Source organism: Vidua macroura, chromosome 20, assembly GCF_024509145.1.
Source record: "Vidua macroura isolate BioBank_ID:100142 chromosome 20, ASM2450914v1, whole genome shotgun sequence".
In the NCBI taxonomy this organism is placed as follows: domain Eukaryota; kingdom Metazoa; phylum Chordata; class Aves; order Passeriformes; family Viduidae; genus Vidua; species Vidua macroura.
In genome coordinates this window covers 7,073,923-7,089,242 of record NC_071590.1, presented here as the reverse complement: position 1 = coordinate 7,089,242, position 15,320 = coordinate 7,073,923, and the positions used below count along the sequence as shown (strand labels likewise).

Genomic DNA, 15,320 nt, shown 5'->3' with positions numbered 1-15,320 from the left:
CCTGTGGTGTGGCTGTTTGTGTGGGGGATGCAGGGAACCTCTGGCACTGGGGGCCAGACCTGGTGTCTTCTGCACTTGCCCCATCCTGATGCTGCCCCTGGTGTCACCCACTTACCCCATCCCAGTGCCAGACCTGGTGTCACCACCCCCCCCCCCCCCTTGCTCCTCACTCCATTTCAATGCTGGACCTGCTGTGTCACCCCCCCTCACTCCATCCCAGTGTCAGACCCGGTGTCACTCCTGTCCCTATCTATCCCTGGTGTTATTCCTCTCCCCATCTGGTGTCATCTGTCTCCCCATCCCGGTGCCATCCCGCTGTCCCCATGCCAGTGCTGCTCCGGTGTCACCCCCATCCCCATCCCGGTGTCCCCGTGCTGGTGCTGTTGTGGTGTCCCTGCTGTCTCCATGCCGGTGCCGCTGTAGTGCATCCCTGTCCCCCTCCCGGTGTCCCTCTGTCCCCAAGCAGGTGTGGTCCTGCTGTCCATCTGTCCCCATCCCAGTGTCCCCCCGTCCCCATCCCGGTGTCCCTCTCTTCCCAAGCAGGTGCGGTCCTGCTGTCCGTTTGTCCCCATCCCGGTGTCCCGCTGTCCCGATGCCGGTGCGGCCCCGTCCCCATCCTGGTGTCCCTCTGTCCCAATCCCCGTATTCCCCGTCCCCATGCCGGTGTCCCGCTGTCCCCATGCCAGTGTCCCGCTGTCCCGATCCCGGTGTCCCCCGTCCCCATGGCAGTGTCCCGCTGTCCCCGATGCCGGTGTCCCCCGTCCCGATGCCGGTGTCCCCCGTTCCCATGCCGGTGTCCCGCTGTCCCCATGCCGGTGTCCCGCTGTCCCAATCCCGGTGTCCCCTATCCCGATGCCGGTGTCCCCCGTCCCCATGCCGGTGTCCCGCTGTCCCCATGCCGGTGTCCCGCTGTCCCGATCCCGGTGTCCCCCGTCCCCATGGCAGTGTCCCGCTGTCCCCATGCCGGTGTCCCCCGTTCCCATGCCGGTGTCCCGCTGTCCCCATGCCGATGTCCCCTATCCCGATGCCGGTGTCCCCCGTCCCCATGCCGGTGTCCCGCTGTCCCGATGCCGGCGCGGCCCTGGCGGGGCGCTGCGGCGGCCGCTGTCCCCGGGCAGGCGCCGCTCGGCCCCGCCCCGTCCCGCCCCTCCCAGCGGCCACTCGGGGTGCGCGGGCGGCCCCGCGGGCGGCGGCGGCGCCGGGGCCGGGGCGGGCGGGCGGGAGGGAGGGGGTCTGGCCGGGGCCGGGGCCCGCACCGGGGCCGTGCCCGCCATGCCGCCGCCGCTGCCCGCCGCGCTCCTCGGCATCGTCCTCATCGCGCTGCTCGCCGGGCTGCTGGCGCGGTCAGGGCCTGGCGGGCGGGTCTGGGGGCGTGGGGGACCCCGCGGGGGCTCGGGGGGGTGTGACAGGGCTGGGGAGGGGGCACGGCGGTGGCAGTGGGGTGACAGCGCGGCGGCTGGGGCTCTGCCGGGGTGGGAGGAGCTCGCCGGGGTCAAGGGGAGGCCCGAGGGGCTGGCAGTGGGGGGTGCGGGTGTTTTGGGGGGCCCACGGGAGATTTTGGGGGTGGTAAGGGTGGTTGGGGTAGTGTCAGGGGTGCGGGGGGCCCCGCGGGGCTGAGGGTGAGGTGTTGGGGGTCTGGGAGGAGGGAAGCAGAGGGTAAGGGGGACAAAGAGGGCTTGGGGGGGGGTGTCAGGAATTTGGGGGGCTCACAGGGCTGGGAGACAGGTGTGGAGTGGAGCCTGCAGAGCACTGGGGAGTTGTAGAGCTTGGTGTCAGAGGCTTGGGGGCTTGGAGGAGTTCAGAGGAGCTCACAGGGGTGGGCATAGGGTGCCAGGGGGGTGTGGAGGCCTCTGGTCTTGGGAGGGGGCTGTCAGGGATTGTCAGGGGTGGTCCTGCAGGGTCTCTTCCCCACCGTGAGTTCCTGTGAGCTCCTATCCAGCTGTGGGTGCTGGAGCTGGTGCTCAAAGGACAAAGAGCATCCCTAGACCCCAACCCCAGTGGGGAGGCTGACCCTGGCTTTCCCCCTGTCCCCACAGATGGCTGGCATGTCGCCTGGCTGTCACCTGGTGCCGGCAGAAGCTTCATGCAGAGCTGAAGATCGGCTCCTTTGGCTTCTTCTGGGCCCAGAACATCAGCCTCAAGTTCCAGCGGGAGCAGCAGACTGTGGTGGGTACCTGGGCAAGGGGTGGTCGCTGGCAGACAAGGCAGGGAGGGTGATTGCTGTCACTTCCAGGCTGGCAGCAAATCCGTGGAGCCACTCTCCTGTTAAGCACCCCAATGGCTGGTGCCAGGCCGTTCCTCTCATGGCCAGACTTGGGGTTTTGGCTGCTTCTTGCATGGTCCCAGGCACTGGGAGTGGAGTGGGAATGTTGAGATGAGCATCACAAGGCAGAGCCAAGTTGTTTCTTCTCTGACCCACCTGTGTGTCCTTACAGGAGATCGACAACATCTGGATCTCCAGCAAACTGAGCCGGGAGCTGCCGTACGTGCCCCCACCCCAGCTCCCTGCCTGCTCCCTTTGGGGGTCTGGCTCACCCCTCGCCCTGCTTGCCATCCTGCTGCCTTTACACCTTTCTGCCATCCTTATTGCCCTGTGGTCAGCTCTGTGAGGGAGTGACCCACGCTTGGAGGTGACAGTGTCTTGTGGGTGCCCTTGTGCTGGTCCTGCATGTCCCTGGGGTAGGGGAAATCCCTGGTGACAGGGCCAGGTGTGCCAAGTGCGAGCTCTTGTCAGAGCTGCCTGTGCTGTTGCTCCCCAGGCGCTACTTTGAGCTGTGTTTCGGCGAGGTGCGAATCCGCACGGATCTCCAGAAAGGCCCTGCGTTCCGGCCGTCCGTCCCAGAGGCTCCCAGAGATGCTGATGGAAATGAAAGCAGGACAGACCTGACCCTTAAACCCTCCCTGCTGAGGCTCCTTAGCCAGGTGAGGCACTGGCTCAGTGAGAGGCTGCTGTGGGCTGCGCTGCTGTCGGATATCCCTCACAGCAGCACCTTCCCTCCAGCTCTTTTCCATCCACATGGATTCCATCAACATCATGGTTCTGCACGTGGCCACCTCAGAGTCTCTCTGGCACATCCAGGCCAGCCAGACACGTCTCCTCCTGAATGGCAATGGGAAGAGGTAATGCTGTGCTCGTACCCCTGTCTGCTTCCAGGGTGGGGAAGCTACTCTGACCCCAGCCTTGTGTCTGTCCTCTCTCTGTCCCACTCAGCAGCATCCCTTGTCACCTGTGGTGTGACGCATTAACCTCCTCTGAGGCTGGCCTGGTTCCTTTTCCTGTCACAGGAAGCTTGAGTTGTGCGTTCTCTAAATAATGTGGTGTGCATGGAGTTAGGGCATGCACTGCTTTTGGGAGCACTTGGAGCAGGGACCTGGAGGTCCCTGTGTCCCACAGGAAAGAGGGCAGGAACTTGTTTTGGCAGCAGCAGGACCCACATCCTCCTTCTGTTCTCTGCTCTCCCCAGCCTGACGTGCGAGGTGAGCCTGACAAAGGTGAACAGCAAAGTCCTCCGGAGCAGCCAGCTGGTGAGTGCTGGAGGAGGGAAAAATTCCACACTTGGAGCCTGGGCACTGGCTCTCTGGGACTCACAGAGGACCTGTCCCAGGGTGTCCCTGAGGCTGGGTGATGCTGCCGGCTGCTGGGCTCTCTGCTGTGCCCAGCTCTCCACCTGCAGCACGCTCTGGGAGGGCACTGTGTGACTCCCTTTGTGCTCCTTGCTGTGTCCCCTGTGCACAGGATGACATGTGCCTGGCAGAGCTGGCCCTGGCGCTCTCCCTCTCCCTGGAGATCAGCAGCAAGCGGTGGCTGGTGGGCGTCCGGCTCTGCGTCCGCACGCTGCAGGCAGAGCTGCACGAGGGGCTTTTCTGCAGCCCCCTACTGCACCACGTCACTGCTGGGGCCCAGCACAGCAGCGTGGGGGAAGAGCCCAGCACAGGTCAGGACAAGGACAGGGACAAGCTCTGCGCAGGGCAGGGGCTGGTGGCCCCCATAGTTACACTGGAGCCAGAGGGATTTGGCTGTGGGATCACTCCCGAGTGTGGGGGCTTGGACAAGTCCTTCCCATGACTCTCTCTGTCCTTCTCCAGGCCCAGGGGAGCCCTCAAAATCCCTGTCTCTGCTGAGCAGGGACATGCTGAAGCTCATTCCCAGGAGGGTGGAGATGAAGCTGGAGAACACCAGCATGGTGCTGTCCATGAACAGCCAGAAGAGGTGAGGGGCAGGCTGTCCGAGTCCAAAGTAATGCTGGGGACATGGACCTGGGGACAACTGTGCCTTTCCTTTCTCGTCCCTTGGCTCTGCTAGACTGCAGAGAGCAAGTCCTAGAGCCTACTCCAGTGGGAAGGACTGAGCTGGGCCTGGGGATGGGCTCGTGGGGAGGGAGGAAGGGACGTGAGCTGGTTCTCCAGTAGGACAGCTGACAGGATCCTCAGGCGATGGGGTGAGAGCGCTGGGCTGTGCTGCAGCTGGGCACTGGCTGCTGTGTTTGTCCATGCCAGCATTCTGGTCAGCTGGTGATGAGAGACAGGGAGATGGAGGACATGACAGTGCAGTTCCCTCCTGGCAGTGACTCCCTTTGTCTTCTAGGCACCTCACCTGGAGCCTGAAGCTGCTGCAGTTTCTATATCATCGTGAAGAGGAGCAAATCCCATTGCGCAACTTCACGCCCACCTCAGACCTGGACCAAATGAGTGTAGACCTCCAGCTAGAGGGCAAGTAGCCAGGAGGGCACCGATGGGACAGGGCTGCCATCACTGCCCTCTGCCACCCTTCATTTGTCCTCCTCTGTCCCTCCAGATGGCCTTCTCCTGTCCCAGAGCCGCCAGCGCATCGTGTGCCTCAACTCCCTGAAGACCAGTGTGCAGGTGAGCTAGCGCTGGGCACACTCTGTCCCCTGGGGGTGGCTGGTTTGGCTCCTGGCATGAGTTTTTTGCCACCTGGCCCTTTCCCTGCTCTAGGTCACAGCCATTGACCTCTCAGCTGCTGTGCTGCTCAACACCTGCATCATCCACTACCGTCACCAAGAGTTTTCGCACTGGCTGGGCCTGTTGGCACAGGAATACAGGTGCCGGGCGGTGCCTGTCCCCAGCCAAGGGCACAAGGGAAGGTAAACTTGGCCTCAGTGCAGCTGCTGGTATCACAGCTTGTTTCCTCCTGCTGGCCACACTCTGGCATGGTGCCTGAGCACTCAGCACCTTATCTGTGCACCACCTGTGGGATGGGGAGGCTGGTCAGGAGGTGATCAGGGAGCCCCTGCAGAGAGGACATCCCTCTGGGCCTGCTCCCTGCCAGGCTCTGTGGCACACAGCTCCCAGTAACAGCCCATCCCTGCTTGTCCTGTGCAGGAGCTATCCCCAAATCCTAGCACCCATCATCCTGTGTGCCTCGCTGTCCAACGTCAATGTGTCCGTGCAGCTGGGGGACACGCCGCCCTTCGCCTTGGGCTTCAACTCCATCTCTGCAGGTACAGGCTGGATCAGGGAGGTGCTGGGCTCTTCTTGGGGTCTGCCAGAGAGGCAGCGGGATGGGAATGGAGAGGGTCGTGCTGCCGCTGTGCTGCCTGTGTGTGTGTGCGTGGCCAGGGGCTGTGGATCCCTGCCTGGTTGTGTCTGGGGTGCCCATGTTTGGGTGAGCCTTGCCTGCACTTCCCCCCTCCTCTGTGCCCACAGACTATCAGCACCTGCGGCCACAGAGCGTGCACCAGCGAGCGGTGCTGGCCGTGGACCACCTGTGCTGGCGAGTGGGCAATGACTCCCACATCCAGCGTGCCCCACATCCCCCCAACATGCATGTGTGGGGAGAAGCCCTCATCCTCGACTCCTTCAACCTCCAGGTGAGGGGCAAGCCAAGGGACCAAGGGGTGGCTTTCAGTCTCAGACTCCATGTGGGTGGCACAGGGATATGTGGTGGTACAGAGATGTCTTGCAGCCTGAGAGTGATCATCCTGTTTGTCCTGCAGGGCAGCTACAACCAGCCCCTGGGCATGTCCAGTGCCCAGTCGGATACGCTCTTCCTGGATTGCACCATCCGGGGGCTACAAGTGGAGTCGTCTGACACCTGCACTGAGTGCCTGGCCAGAGTCCTGCCCCTGTTCTGCCTGCAGCCTGGTGGGGCTGAACTTACCAAGCAGCCACCCTCTGCCTCCAGTGAGCCCTGGGGGCTGCTCTGGAAGGTGGATCTGAAGGTGGAGGACGTGAACCTTTTCACGCTCTCGGCCGTAGTGGGTAAATAGCATCCAAACTGATCCCAGATGGCTGTCCTGGAATAACCCTGCAGTCAGAGGAAGCTGGCATATTGTAGCGTGCCTCCTCTGTGCCTCTGAGCACTGACATGCTGTCTCTCCAGGTGCCCTGGAGCTGCGGCTGGACACGCTGACTGTCCTGGGAAGTGCTGAGAGCTGCACGCTCAGCGTCCAGGGCATGGTGCTGGCCTTGGTGAAGAGCATCACTGAGAAGATGCAGCCGTGCTGCAAAGCTCCTGCCATCCCCAACCCGGTGGCCAGCCTCTCTGTGCTCTCTGTCACCTACCACAGCAGCATCCGCTCCCTGGAGGTTGGTTTGGCTGTTGGGCCACTGCTTTGTCCTGTTCTGGGGATAGATGGGGCAGGGGGAGGATTGGATGGCATGAAAGGTGTTGGGGGGAGGACGGGGCTCTGCTGTGCTTGCCCTGGCAGTGATGTGGTGCCTGCTCACTCTCTCCGGTGCAGGTGCAGTGCGGCGAGGGGCTGGCAGTGCTCTGGAGCCCACCTGACCACATGCACCTGTACCATCACACCCTGGCCACCCTGCAGTGCCACGAAACCTTGCGGAGCGCCCTCGGCCACAGGACGCTTCCCTCCCTGCCCCCAGAGAGCCCCATGTCCCACCCAGCCACCCCTACTGGGTCACCAGGGCCCTTCCAGCCAAAAGGGCCCCCTCCCAAAAGACTCCTGTCGCTGTCCCTGGAGCTGAGCTCTGCCAAGCTCACAGCCTTTGTCTCTGAGGCCAACTACATCAGCCTGGCTGCGGAACGGACCTCGGTCAGCTGGCACGGCGGTGCCCTGCACGGCTACTGCCCTGAGCTGGCCGCCGGCTTTGATGGACACAGCATCTTCAGCTTCAAGGAGGTGGAGGTGAAGCTGCTGCCAGAGCTGGAGGAGGTCGTCCGGCACCGCGACGCCTTCCCCACCCTGCGCACCCTCCGCAACCGCGGCTGGGCCTTCTCCTTCGCCAGCGTGACCATCGAGTTCCCCTACCAGTACGACTTCTCCCGCACGCTGGACGCTGCCGTGGGCGTGCAGAAGTGGCTGAAGGGCCTGCACCGGCCTGGGCGCCCCGCCAGCACGGCCCTGCCCCCCGACCTCCTGCTCAAAGTCACCCACTTCTCCTGGGTCTTCCTGGATGACGTCTTTGAGGTCAAGCTGCGAGACAACTACGAGCTGATGAAGGACGAGAGCAAGGAGAGCGCCAAGCGCCTGCAGCTGCTGGACGCCAAGGTGGCTGCACTGCGCAAGCAGCACGGGGAGCTGCTGCCTGCCCGCAAGATCGAGGAGCTCTACGCCTCGCTGGAGAAGAAGAACATCGAGATCTACATCCAGCGCTCGCGGCGCCTCTATGCCAACACACCCATGCGGAGGGCCCTCCTCACCTGGACCCTGGCCCACCTGGAGCTGGTGGCCATGGCCGATGAGTCCTTCCATGGCACGGAGCGTGTGTTAGAGCAGATGAGGGACATGGATGACGTCAGCCCGTTCCCCCCAGAGGGTCTGGAGATGGTCACCCAGTGGTGCCGCATGATGAAGGGCACAGTTGGCAGCTTCTTTGGTGAGTTGTTTTGTGGGATGGTGCCCTTTTCCAACAGCACGATGGCTATGTGGCCTGGGCTGGTACCACGTGGTGTGTAACCAGGGAGGGAAGACGATTTTTGGAGGTTCAAAGGGAGTGGGAAGGAAGCAGAGATGTGACAGGACGATGGCTCCTACTGTGTCCCAGAGTGGGGGACTGCCTGTCTCTTTGCTGCCCCACCCCTCAGCCCTTCCTCCACCCGCAGTGCGGATCCGTGACTACCCCCGGTACCTGTTTGAGATCCGGAACTGGCAGCTCTCGGGCCGGCTGATCGGAGCCGAGCAGTGTGGCCAGGCCTGCTCCCGGCGCCGCCAGGTCCTGAAGCTGGGGCTGCCCTGGGGCGATGCCACGGTGGAGAGGAACATGCCACCCTTGAAGTTCTACCATGACTTTCACTGTAAGGCCTGGAGGAATGGGGGGCTCTGTGGTGGGGTAGGGACAGGGCAAATGGCTGAGCCAACTTCTGTGTCCCCAGCTGTGATCTCCCAGTACACCATCGTTTGGGGGCCCTGCTGGGACCCGGCCTGGACCCTGATCGGCCAGTGTGTGGATCTCCTCACCAAGCCCTCAGAAGACCCCAGTGCCCCATTGCCCTGGTGGGACAAGAGCCGCCTTCTCTTCCACGGAGACTGGCACATGGAAATTGAACAGGCCAACCTGCACCAGCTGGCCACCGAGGTGGGTGCTACTGGACTGGGGAACAACATGGTGTGGGGTCAGCTCACACCTGCCACTCCTCACACCTGCCCTTGCAGGACCCCTACAACACCACGGAGAACATGCATTGGGAGTGGAGCCAACTCTCCTTCCACTGGAAGCCCGGGCAGTTTGTCTTCAAGGGCAACCTGGATATCAATGTCCGGACAGCCTCCAAGTGAGTGTGGGGCCGTGAGCATGGGGGGCCCTCACCAGTGCTGGGGGGTGACTGGGGTCTCTTTCTTCATTCAGATATGACGACTGCTGCTTCCTGCACCTGCCTGACCTGTGCATGACGCTGGACCTGCAGTGGCTGTGCCATGGGAACCCCCACGACCACCATGGTGTGGTGCTGCGCTCCCCCGAGTTCCTGCCCGAGGTGCCAGTGGGGCAGCAGTATGACTCCTACCGTGCCTTCCGCTCCGAGAACCTCAACCTCTCCATCCGGATGGACCTGACACAACCCAGTAAAGGTGGCTGACAGCGTCCTGGGGATCCCTTGGGGACAAGGACCATAGGGCAGGGCATGCTGGTTGTGGGTTGGGTTCTGGCCCCATGGTGCTAGCTGATGGTGGGTATATTCTCAGAGTACTCCCAGCCCCGGATCCTGCTCTACAGCAGCACCCTCCGCTGGATGCAGAATTTTTGGGCCACGTGGACCAGTGTGACACGGCCCATCTGCCGTGGGAAGCTCTTCAACAACATGAAACCCAGCAAGAAGAAGCTGGGGCAGCATTACAAGCAGTTGTCCTATACTGCCCTCTTCCCCCGGCTGCAGGTAATTCCCAGAGCTGGGAATCTGGTGTTTCCTCCCTGCTCTGCCTCTGCTGGACTCCCAGCTCCTGCTCTCTGCTCCCTCTCAGGTGCATTACTGGGCTTCCTTTGCCCAGCAGCGGGGGATCCAGGTGGAATGCTGCCAGGGACACATCTTCACTCGGGGCACACAGCGGCTCATCCCACAAGGTGAGTGGGAATCCTGCCAGCAGCACTTCCAGGTGCAGCAGGGCCCTGGCTTACCCCTGTCCCTGTCCCCCAGCCGGCACGGTGATGCGGCGCCTCATTTCGGAGTGGAGCATCACACAGATGGTGAGTGACCTGAGCCAGGTCACCGTGCACCTCATGGCCTCCACTTGTGATGAGAATGCCGACCACCAGCTCGACACCCTGGTGAAGAAAACCCACCTGCTGAGCCTGTCCTCCCTCACCTACCAGCGGCACAGCAACCGCACGGCTGAGGAGGTACCGCTGCAGACAGGGCACAGCAGCTTGTGCTGGCCTGGTGGCAACGCCAGGACAAGGGGATGTTGGTTGTTGGATTTTGGGGAAGGGATTTGCCTGGGGAAGAGAGAGAACTTCAGGGCCTCCAATCTACCAAGCACCTGACTTTGTGCCCATGCTGTGGTCCAAGCTCTAGTCCCCACGCTCTGCCTGAAGGGCTGGCAGGGCTCCTACTCCCTATGCATGAGCCCACTGGGCAGGGCCAGGAGTAGCTTTGCTGTGCTGAGGCACTGACCCTCTGTGCCCAGGAGCTGCCTCTGCGTGATGGGGACGACGGTTTCCACACGCATCAGCTGCACTTGGTGGACCTGCGGGCGTCCTGGACCACCACGAACCGGGACATCGCCTTCGGCCTCTACGATGGCTACAAGAAAGCGGCTGTGCTCAAGCGTAACCTGTCCACCGAGGCCCTGAAGGGGCTGAAGATCGACACACAGCTGCAGGCCAAGAAGCTGAAGCGGGGCCCACTCTCTGCTCACTCCATCCCTGCCAGAGTGACCGCTCCCATCACCAGTGGCCGTCCTGAGAGAGCCTCCTCAGGGGGTGAGCACAGCGGGGAGGGGAGCAAGGGGAAGCCCACAGCTCAAAGCTGTGCCTGTTTTCATTCTGTACCTTTGTGACATCCCCCCACAGCTTTGCACTGACCTTTCTCCTTCCTCAGGGGCCTACATGCTGCAGAAGCTCATTGAGGAGACGGACAAGTTTGTGGTTTTCACAGAAGAGGAGTCAGGGGCCAGCGAGCAGCTCTGCGGCATCGCCGCCTGCCAGACCGACGACATCTACAACCGCAACTGCCTCATCGAGCTGGTGAACTGCCAGGTACCTGCCTGTCCCCACGGCCTGGCTGTGACAGGGGCTGTGCCTGCCCCAGAAAGGTCCATCAGACCCCTGGGGTCTCTCCCCCCACAGATGGTTCTGCGTGGTGCAGAGACAGAGGGCTGTGTGATCGTGTCCGCTGCGAAGGCACAGCTGCTGCAGTGCCAGCACCACCCTGCCTGGTATGGGGACACTCTGAAGCAGAAGACATCCTGGACGTGTTTGCTGGATGGCATGCAGTACTTTGCCACGACAGAGAGCAGCCCCTCCGAGGGGGAGCATGGCCAGCTCTGGCTGGAGGTGAGCATGTGGTGGGTGAGCTATGTGGGGGACAGGCAGTGCTGTCAGTGCCCTGGCCAAGCCAGGGAAAGTGAGGACAGCCAGCAGTGCCTCCTTGCTTCCCCAGGTGAAAAATATTGAGGAGCATCGTCAGCGGAGCCTGGACTCGGTGCAGGAGCTGATGGAGAGTGGGCAGGCAGTGGGGGGCATGGTCAGCACCACCACAGGTACTGCCCACAGCCCTGGCTGCTGTGCCTACCCCAGTCCCACTCGGGTGTGACCCCAAGGCTGGTAGAGCCGAGAGCACCTGTCCTGTCCCTGTGTGGCTCCAGGAGGTGGCTGATGCTCCAAGGCCTGCACTGTGCAGTCCCACTGTGCTGGGACCTGGCACTCTGACTGTGGTCCCTCTGCCTGTCCCCAGACTGGAATCAGCCCTCGGAAGCCCAGCAGACCCAGCAGGTGCAGAGGATTATCTCTCGCTGCAGCTGCCGCATGTACTACATCAGCTACAGCCACGACATCGACCCCGAGCTGGCCACACAGATAAAGCCCCCTGAGACCCCTGCCAACCAGGAGAAGGAGGATCTGCTGAAGAAGCAGGAGGGTGGGTGCAGCCAGGCAGTGTGCTGTGGGGGACAGAGCTCTGGGCTGACCCGTGGCTAACTCCAGGGGTGTTCCCTTTTGGCCCTGCTGGGGTCAGAGGGCTGCATACAGGAGAGGTCCTCAACACATTTCTGGCCATGCTGAGGCCCCACTTGCCCTTTGTGTCCCTGCAGGAGCTGTGGACACCTTCACCCTGATCCACCACGACCTGGAGATCTCCACTAACCCCGCACAGTATGCCATGATCCTCGACATAGTCAACAACCTGCTGCTGCACGTGGAGCCCAAACGCAAGGTACCCACGGGGCTCCCGGAGCGTGTGCCACTCGCTGCACCCAGGCAGTCCTAACCTTGCCCTATTCCTGTGTCCAGGAGCACAGCGAGAAGAAGCAGCGGGTGCGTTTCCAGCTGGAAATCTCCAGCAACCCTGAGGAGCAGCGCAGCAGTATCCTACACCTGCAGGAGGCTGTGAGGCAGCATGTGGCCCAGATCCGGCAGCTGGAGAAGCAGATGTACTCCAACATGAAGGTGAGCCCACATCCCTGGCTCCCTGGAATCCCCACTCCAGGGCAGAGGGTACTGAGGGTTGTCTGTCTTTCAGTCCTTGAAGGATGACAGCAAAAATGAGGTCCTGCTTGACCTGAACCACCGGCTGCAGCAGCAGCTGAGCCAGGAAAAAGCTGACCTGCAGCTGGAGAGTGAGGAGCTGAACATACTGATCAGGTAGGACAAGGGGGAATGGCTTTAAACTGAGACTAGGTTTGGATTGGATATTAGGGAGAAATTCTTCCCAGTGAGGCACTGGCACAGGTTGCCCAGAGAAGCTGTGGCTGCCTCATCCCTGGAAGTATTCAAGGATAGGCTGGATGGAGCAACCTGTGACAGTCCAACCCAAACCATTCTGATTCTATGATCTCAGCCTTCCCCAGCATTGTGCCCCCCTTACTCTAGGACTCCCACATCCCAGCTCTCTCCTCTGTGCTGCAGGTGCTTCAAGGACTTCCAGCTGCAGCGAGCCAACAAGATGGAGCTGCGAAAGCAGCCGGAGGACGTGAGCGTGGCGCGGAGGACTGAGTTCTACTTTGCCCAGGCACGCTGGCGCCTGACAGAGGAGGATGGACAGCTGGGCATTGCTGAGCTGGAGCTCCAGCGCTTCCTCTACAGCAAGGTGTGGAGTTGGGACAGTGCCCACAGCCCCTGAGCTGGGGACGGGGACATTGGGAGCTGATGGCTTTTTCTGCACAGGTCAACAAGTCTGATGACACGGCCGAGCATCTGCTGGAATTGGGCTGGGTGACCATGAACAACCTGCTGCCCAACGCTGTCTACAAGGCAAGTGGCAGCTGAGGGAGCAGCTCTGCATCCTGGGGACCTATGCATGGCATGAGCAGAGCGGCCTGTCCTCACCCCAGCCACTCGTCCTCTTCCCTGCAGGTGGTGCTGCGTCCCCAGAGCTCCTGCCAGTCTGGCCGGCAGCTGGCCCTGAGGATTTTCAGCAAGGTCCGGCCTCCCGTGGGAGGCATCTCCATCAAGGAGCATTTTGAGGTGCCAGGGCTGGGCTGGGAGGTGCCAGGGTCTCTGTGGGGCACAGGCAGTGTGTGCCTGGCTCTGACCTGTCCCTTTCCCACAGGTGAACGTGGTGCCTCTCACCATCCAGCTCACCCACCAGTTCTTCCACAGAATGATGGGTTTCTTCTTCCCTGGCCGTAATGTGGAGGAGGAGGAAGTGGGGGATGAGGAAGATAAGTCCAAGCTGGTGACAACAGGTGAGAGGCTTGTAATCACCCTCCTCTCTGGATGTCCTTGAGCAGCTCTAGCTGTGTGTCCAGGATTATGTTTATGGGCAGCTGCTGTCCAGCCATGAGTTGAGAAACAGGGATTTGTGGTCTCCCCTGTGGTCAGGGAGATGGTGGGAAGGTTGGGGTCACGGCTGACCCCTGGCTGGACACCACCACCACCTCACAATGAAATGTGGTGAAAAATCAAGACCCCCCCAATTCCAACAGAGATTTGTAGGGAATGGTATGGTTTTTATTAGTCTGTTTCAAGGTCTGAGGAGTCTTTCTTTTCTCTTTAGCTTGGAAATTTGCATTCTTTCTCCTTAGCTGGGGCAGTTTTGCTAGTGCTGCAGATTAGTTACCAGACTAAACAGCATATTTTACTTATGTTAGCAAGCTCGAAGCGGCACATTTCACCTAAATCCAAATGGATTTTCTACCCCGTTATATTTTTACTCTGTTTCAACACCGTGTTTGCCCCAGGGATCCCTGTGGTGAAGCCGCGGCAGCTGATCGGGGCCGATGACTCGCTGGGCTCAGGGAAGGGAGTTGCTCAGGGACTGAACCGGACATCAGGGGTCAGAAGATCGTTCCGAAAAGCACCTGAGGTACCTCGTGCTGCTGTGAGGGGGGAAACTGCAAGAGCCCTGCTGTGGTGCCAGTCTGTTTCCCTTAACTGCAGGGCTGGGTAGCCATGTCCTCCCACACTTCCCTCCCATGCTTGTCTGCTTTCTCCTGCTCCCTCCCACCATGAGGATTTGCATCCTTTACAACCAGGCGCCTGCACGCTTGATGTGATCCCTGTATCTCATTTTTCCAACACCATGCCAGAGCAGCTCTCACCTCTCCCTGATGAAGCAATGCTGTGGCCTAGTGCCCGGCTGTCCCTTCCCTGCTGGTTCCTGGCTGTGTCCCTTCTCCTTCCCTTCTGCTCATGGCTTCTGCTCTGTCCCCAGCATCCCGTGGATGACATCGACAAGATGAAGGAGCGTGCAGCCATGAACAACTCCTTCATCTACATCAAGATCCCGCAGGTGCCACTCTGTGTCAGCTACAAGGTGTGGGACCAGTGGGACAGGGCGTGCTTGGGGTGGTCTGGGCCATCGTCCCTACACTGCCTGACACCTCTGTTGCACAGGGGGAGAAGAACAGCGTGGACTGGGGTGACCTGAACCTGGTGCTGCCATGCCTGGAGTACCACAACAACACGTGGACATGGCTGGACTTTGCCATGGCGGTGAAGAGGGACAGCCGCAAAGCCTTGGTGGCACAGGTACGTGGGACCACATCCCCCTTCCCGCTCCGGAGGCTGCCAGAGCTGCTCTGCCCAGGATGGAGATGGTAACCCCAGGCACATTCCCCAGTGTGGGAAGCAGCTGCACTGGCTCAGCGGCTCAGGCTGTCACCCAGGGTGCGGCCATGGGGGGTTGCTGAGCCCCCTGACTCCCGGGGCAGGTGATCAAGGAGAAGCTGCGCCTGAAGCCGGCGGCGGGCGCGGAGGCCCGGGGGAAGCTGGAGAACAAATCTGATGGGACCATCCAGCAGCAGGAGGAGGACGAGAAGGCTCGACTGCTCATCGGGCTGAGCGTGGGCGAGAAGAACCCCAGCAAGAAGTCGATCTTCGGCAGGCGCAAATGACGGCAGCACCCGGCAGGCCGGGAAGGGACTTGGGGTGCCCCGTGCTTCCCCCTTGGGGGGGCACCCCGAAGGTGAAAGGGGGGCTGTGCTGCTCGGCGGTGCCCGAGGAGGGCTCAGCCACGTGCAGGCCCTCATTAGCCCCGTTGTTGTGGGGCAGGGGTGGAGCAGCACGGGGATGTGGGGCACAGGGTGCTCCGGGGCAGCTTTGTGGGGTGCAGAACCCTCGTGCCAAGGGCCCCTGCGAGCTTAGCCCCCTCCCTGCTGTGCGGGTGCTGGGCCCAGCCCCTGGGCCTGGTGAATCAGCAGGATCGCTCCAGGCTGGGAAAAAGGGGAACGGGAGAGAGTTTAAATAAAGAGTTTTTAATTTGGAACAGGCTCAGGCCAGTGGCTTGTTTCTTGCCTCACCCGCAG

The 15,320-nt window shown here is 61.5% G+C and overlaps 1 protein-coding gene across 1 annotated transcript; it reads left to right on the top strand.

Moving 5' to 3' along the window:
• The first annotated feature begins 1,244 nt into the window (after positions 1–1,244).
• On the top strand, positions 1,245–15,280 carry BLTP2 (bridge-like lipid transfer protein family member 2). Its single transcript, XM_053995875.1, has 39 exons — positions 1,245–1,343; positions 2,037–2,166; positions 2,436–2,482; positions 2,760–2,922; positions 3,002–3,120; positions 3,465–3,525; positions 3,737–3,935; positions 4,087–4,210; positions 4,586–4,710; positions 4,796–4,863; positions 4,957–5,105; positions 5,344–5,462; positions 5,668–5,831; positions 5,958–6,222; positions 6,344–6,549; positions 6,705–7,800; positions 8,027–8,218; positions 8,297–8,499; positions 8,577–8,695; positions 8,770–8,990; positions 9,105–9,295; positions 9,381–9,480; positions 9,554–9,756; positions 10,044–10,338; positions 10,457–10,614; positions 10,705–10,911; positions 11,018–11,117; positions 11,312–11,494; positions 11,667–11,788; positions 11,866–12,021; positions 12,095–12,216; positions 12,481–12,661; positions 12,739–12,825; positions 12,928–13,038; positions 13,124–13,259; positions 13,755–13,879; positions 14,228–14,329; positions 14,410–14,544; positions 14,727–15,280. The coding sequence occupies exons 1-39, from the start codon at positions 1,273–1,275 to the stop codon at positions 14,907–14,909; spliced, it is 6,738 nt and encodes a 2,245-aa protein (XP_053851850.1). The 5' UTR covers positions 1,245–1,272; the 3' UTR covers positions 14,910–15,280.
• Positions 15,281–15,320: the final 40 nt, after the last annotated feature.

What these genes read in the sequence shown, in the direction of transcription:
- BLTP2 (XM_053995875.1), top strand. Translation starts at nt 1,273, where the DNA reads ATGCCGCCGCCGCTGCCCGCCGCGCTCCTCGGCATCGTCCTCATCGCG. An exon ending in GGGGGAAGAGCCCAGCACAG is followed by an intron (nt 3,936 to 4,086) that starts GTCAGGACAAGG and finishes GTCCTTCTCCAG; the next exon opens with GCCCAGGGGAGCCCTCAAAA. An exon ending in TCCATGAACAGCCAGAAGAG is followed by an intron (nt 4,211 to 4,585) that starts GTGAGGGGCAGG and finishes TTTGTCTTCTAG; the next exon opens with GCACCTCACCTGGAGCCTGA.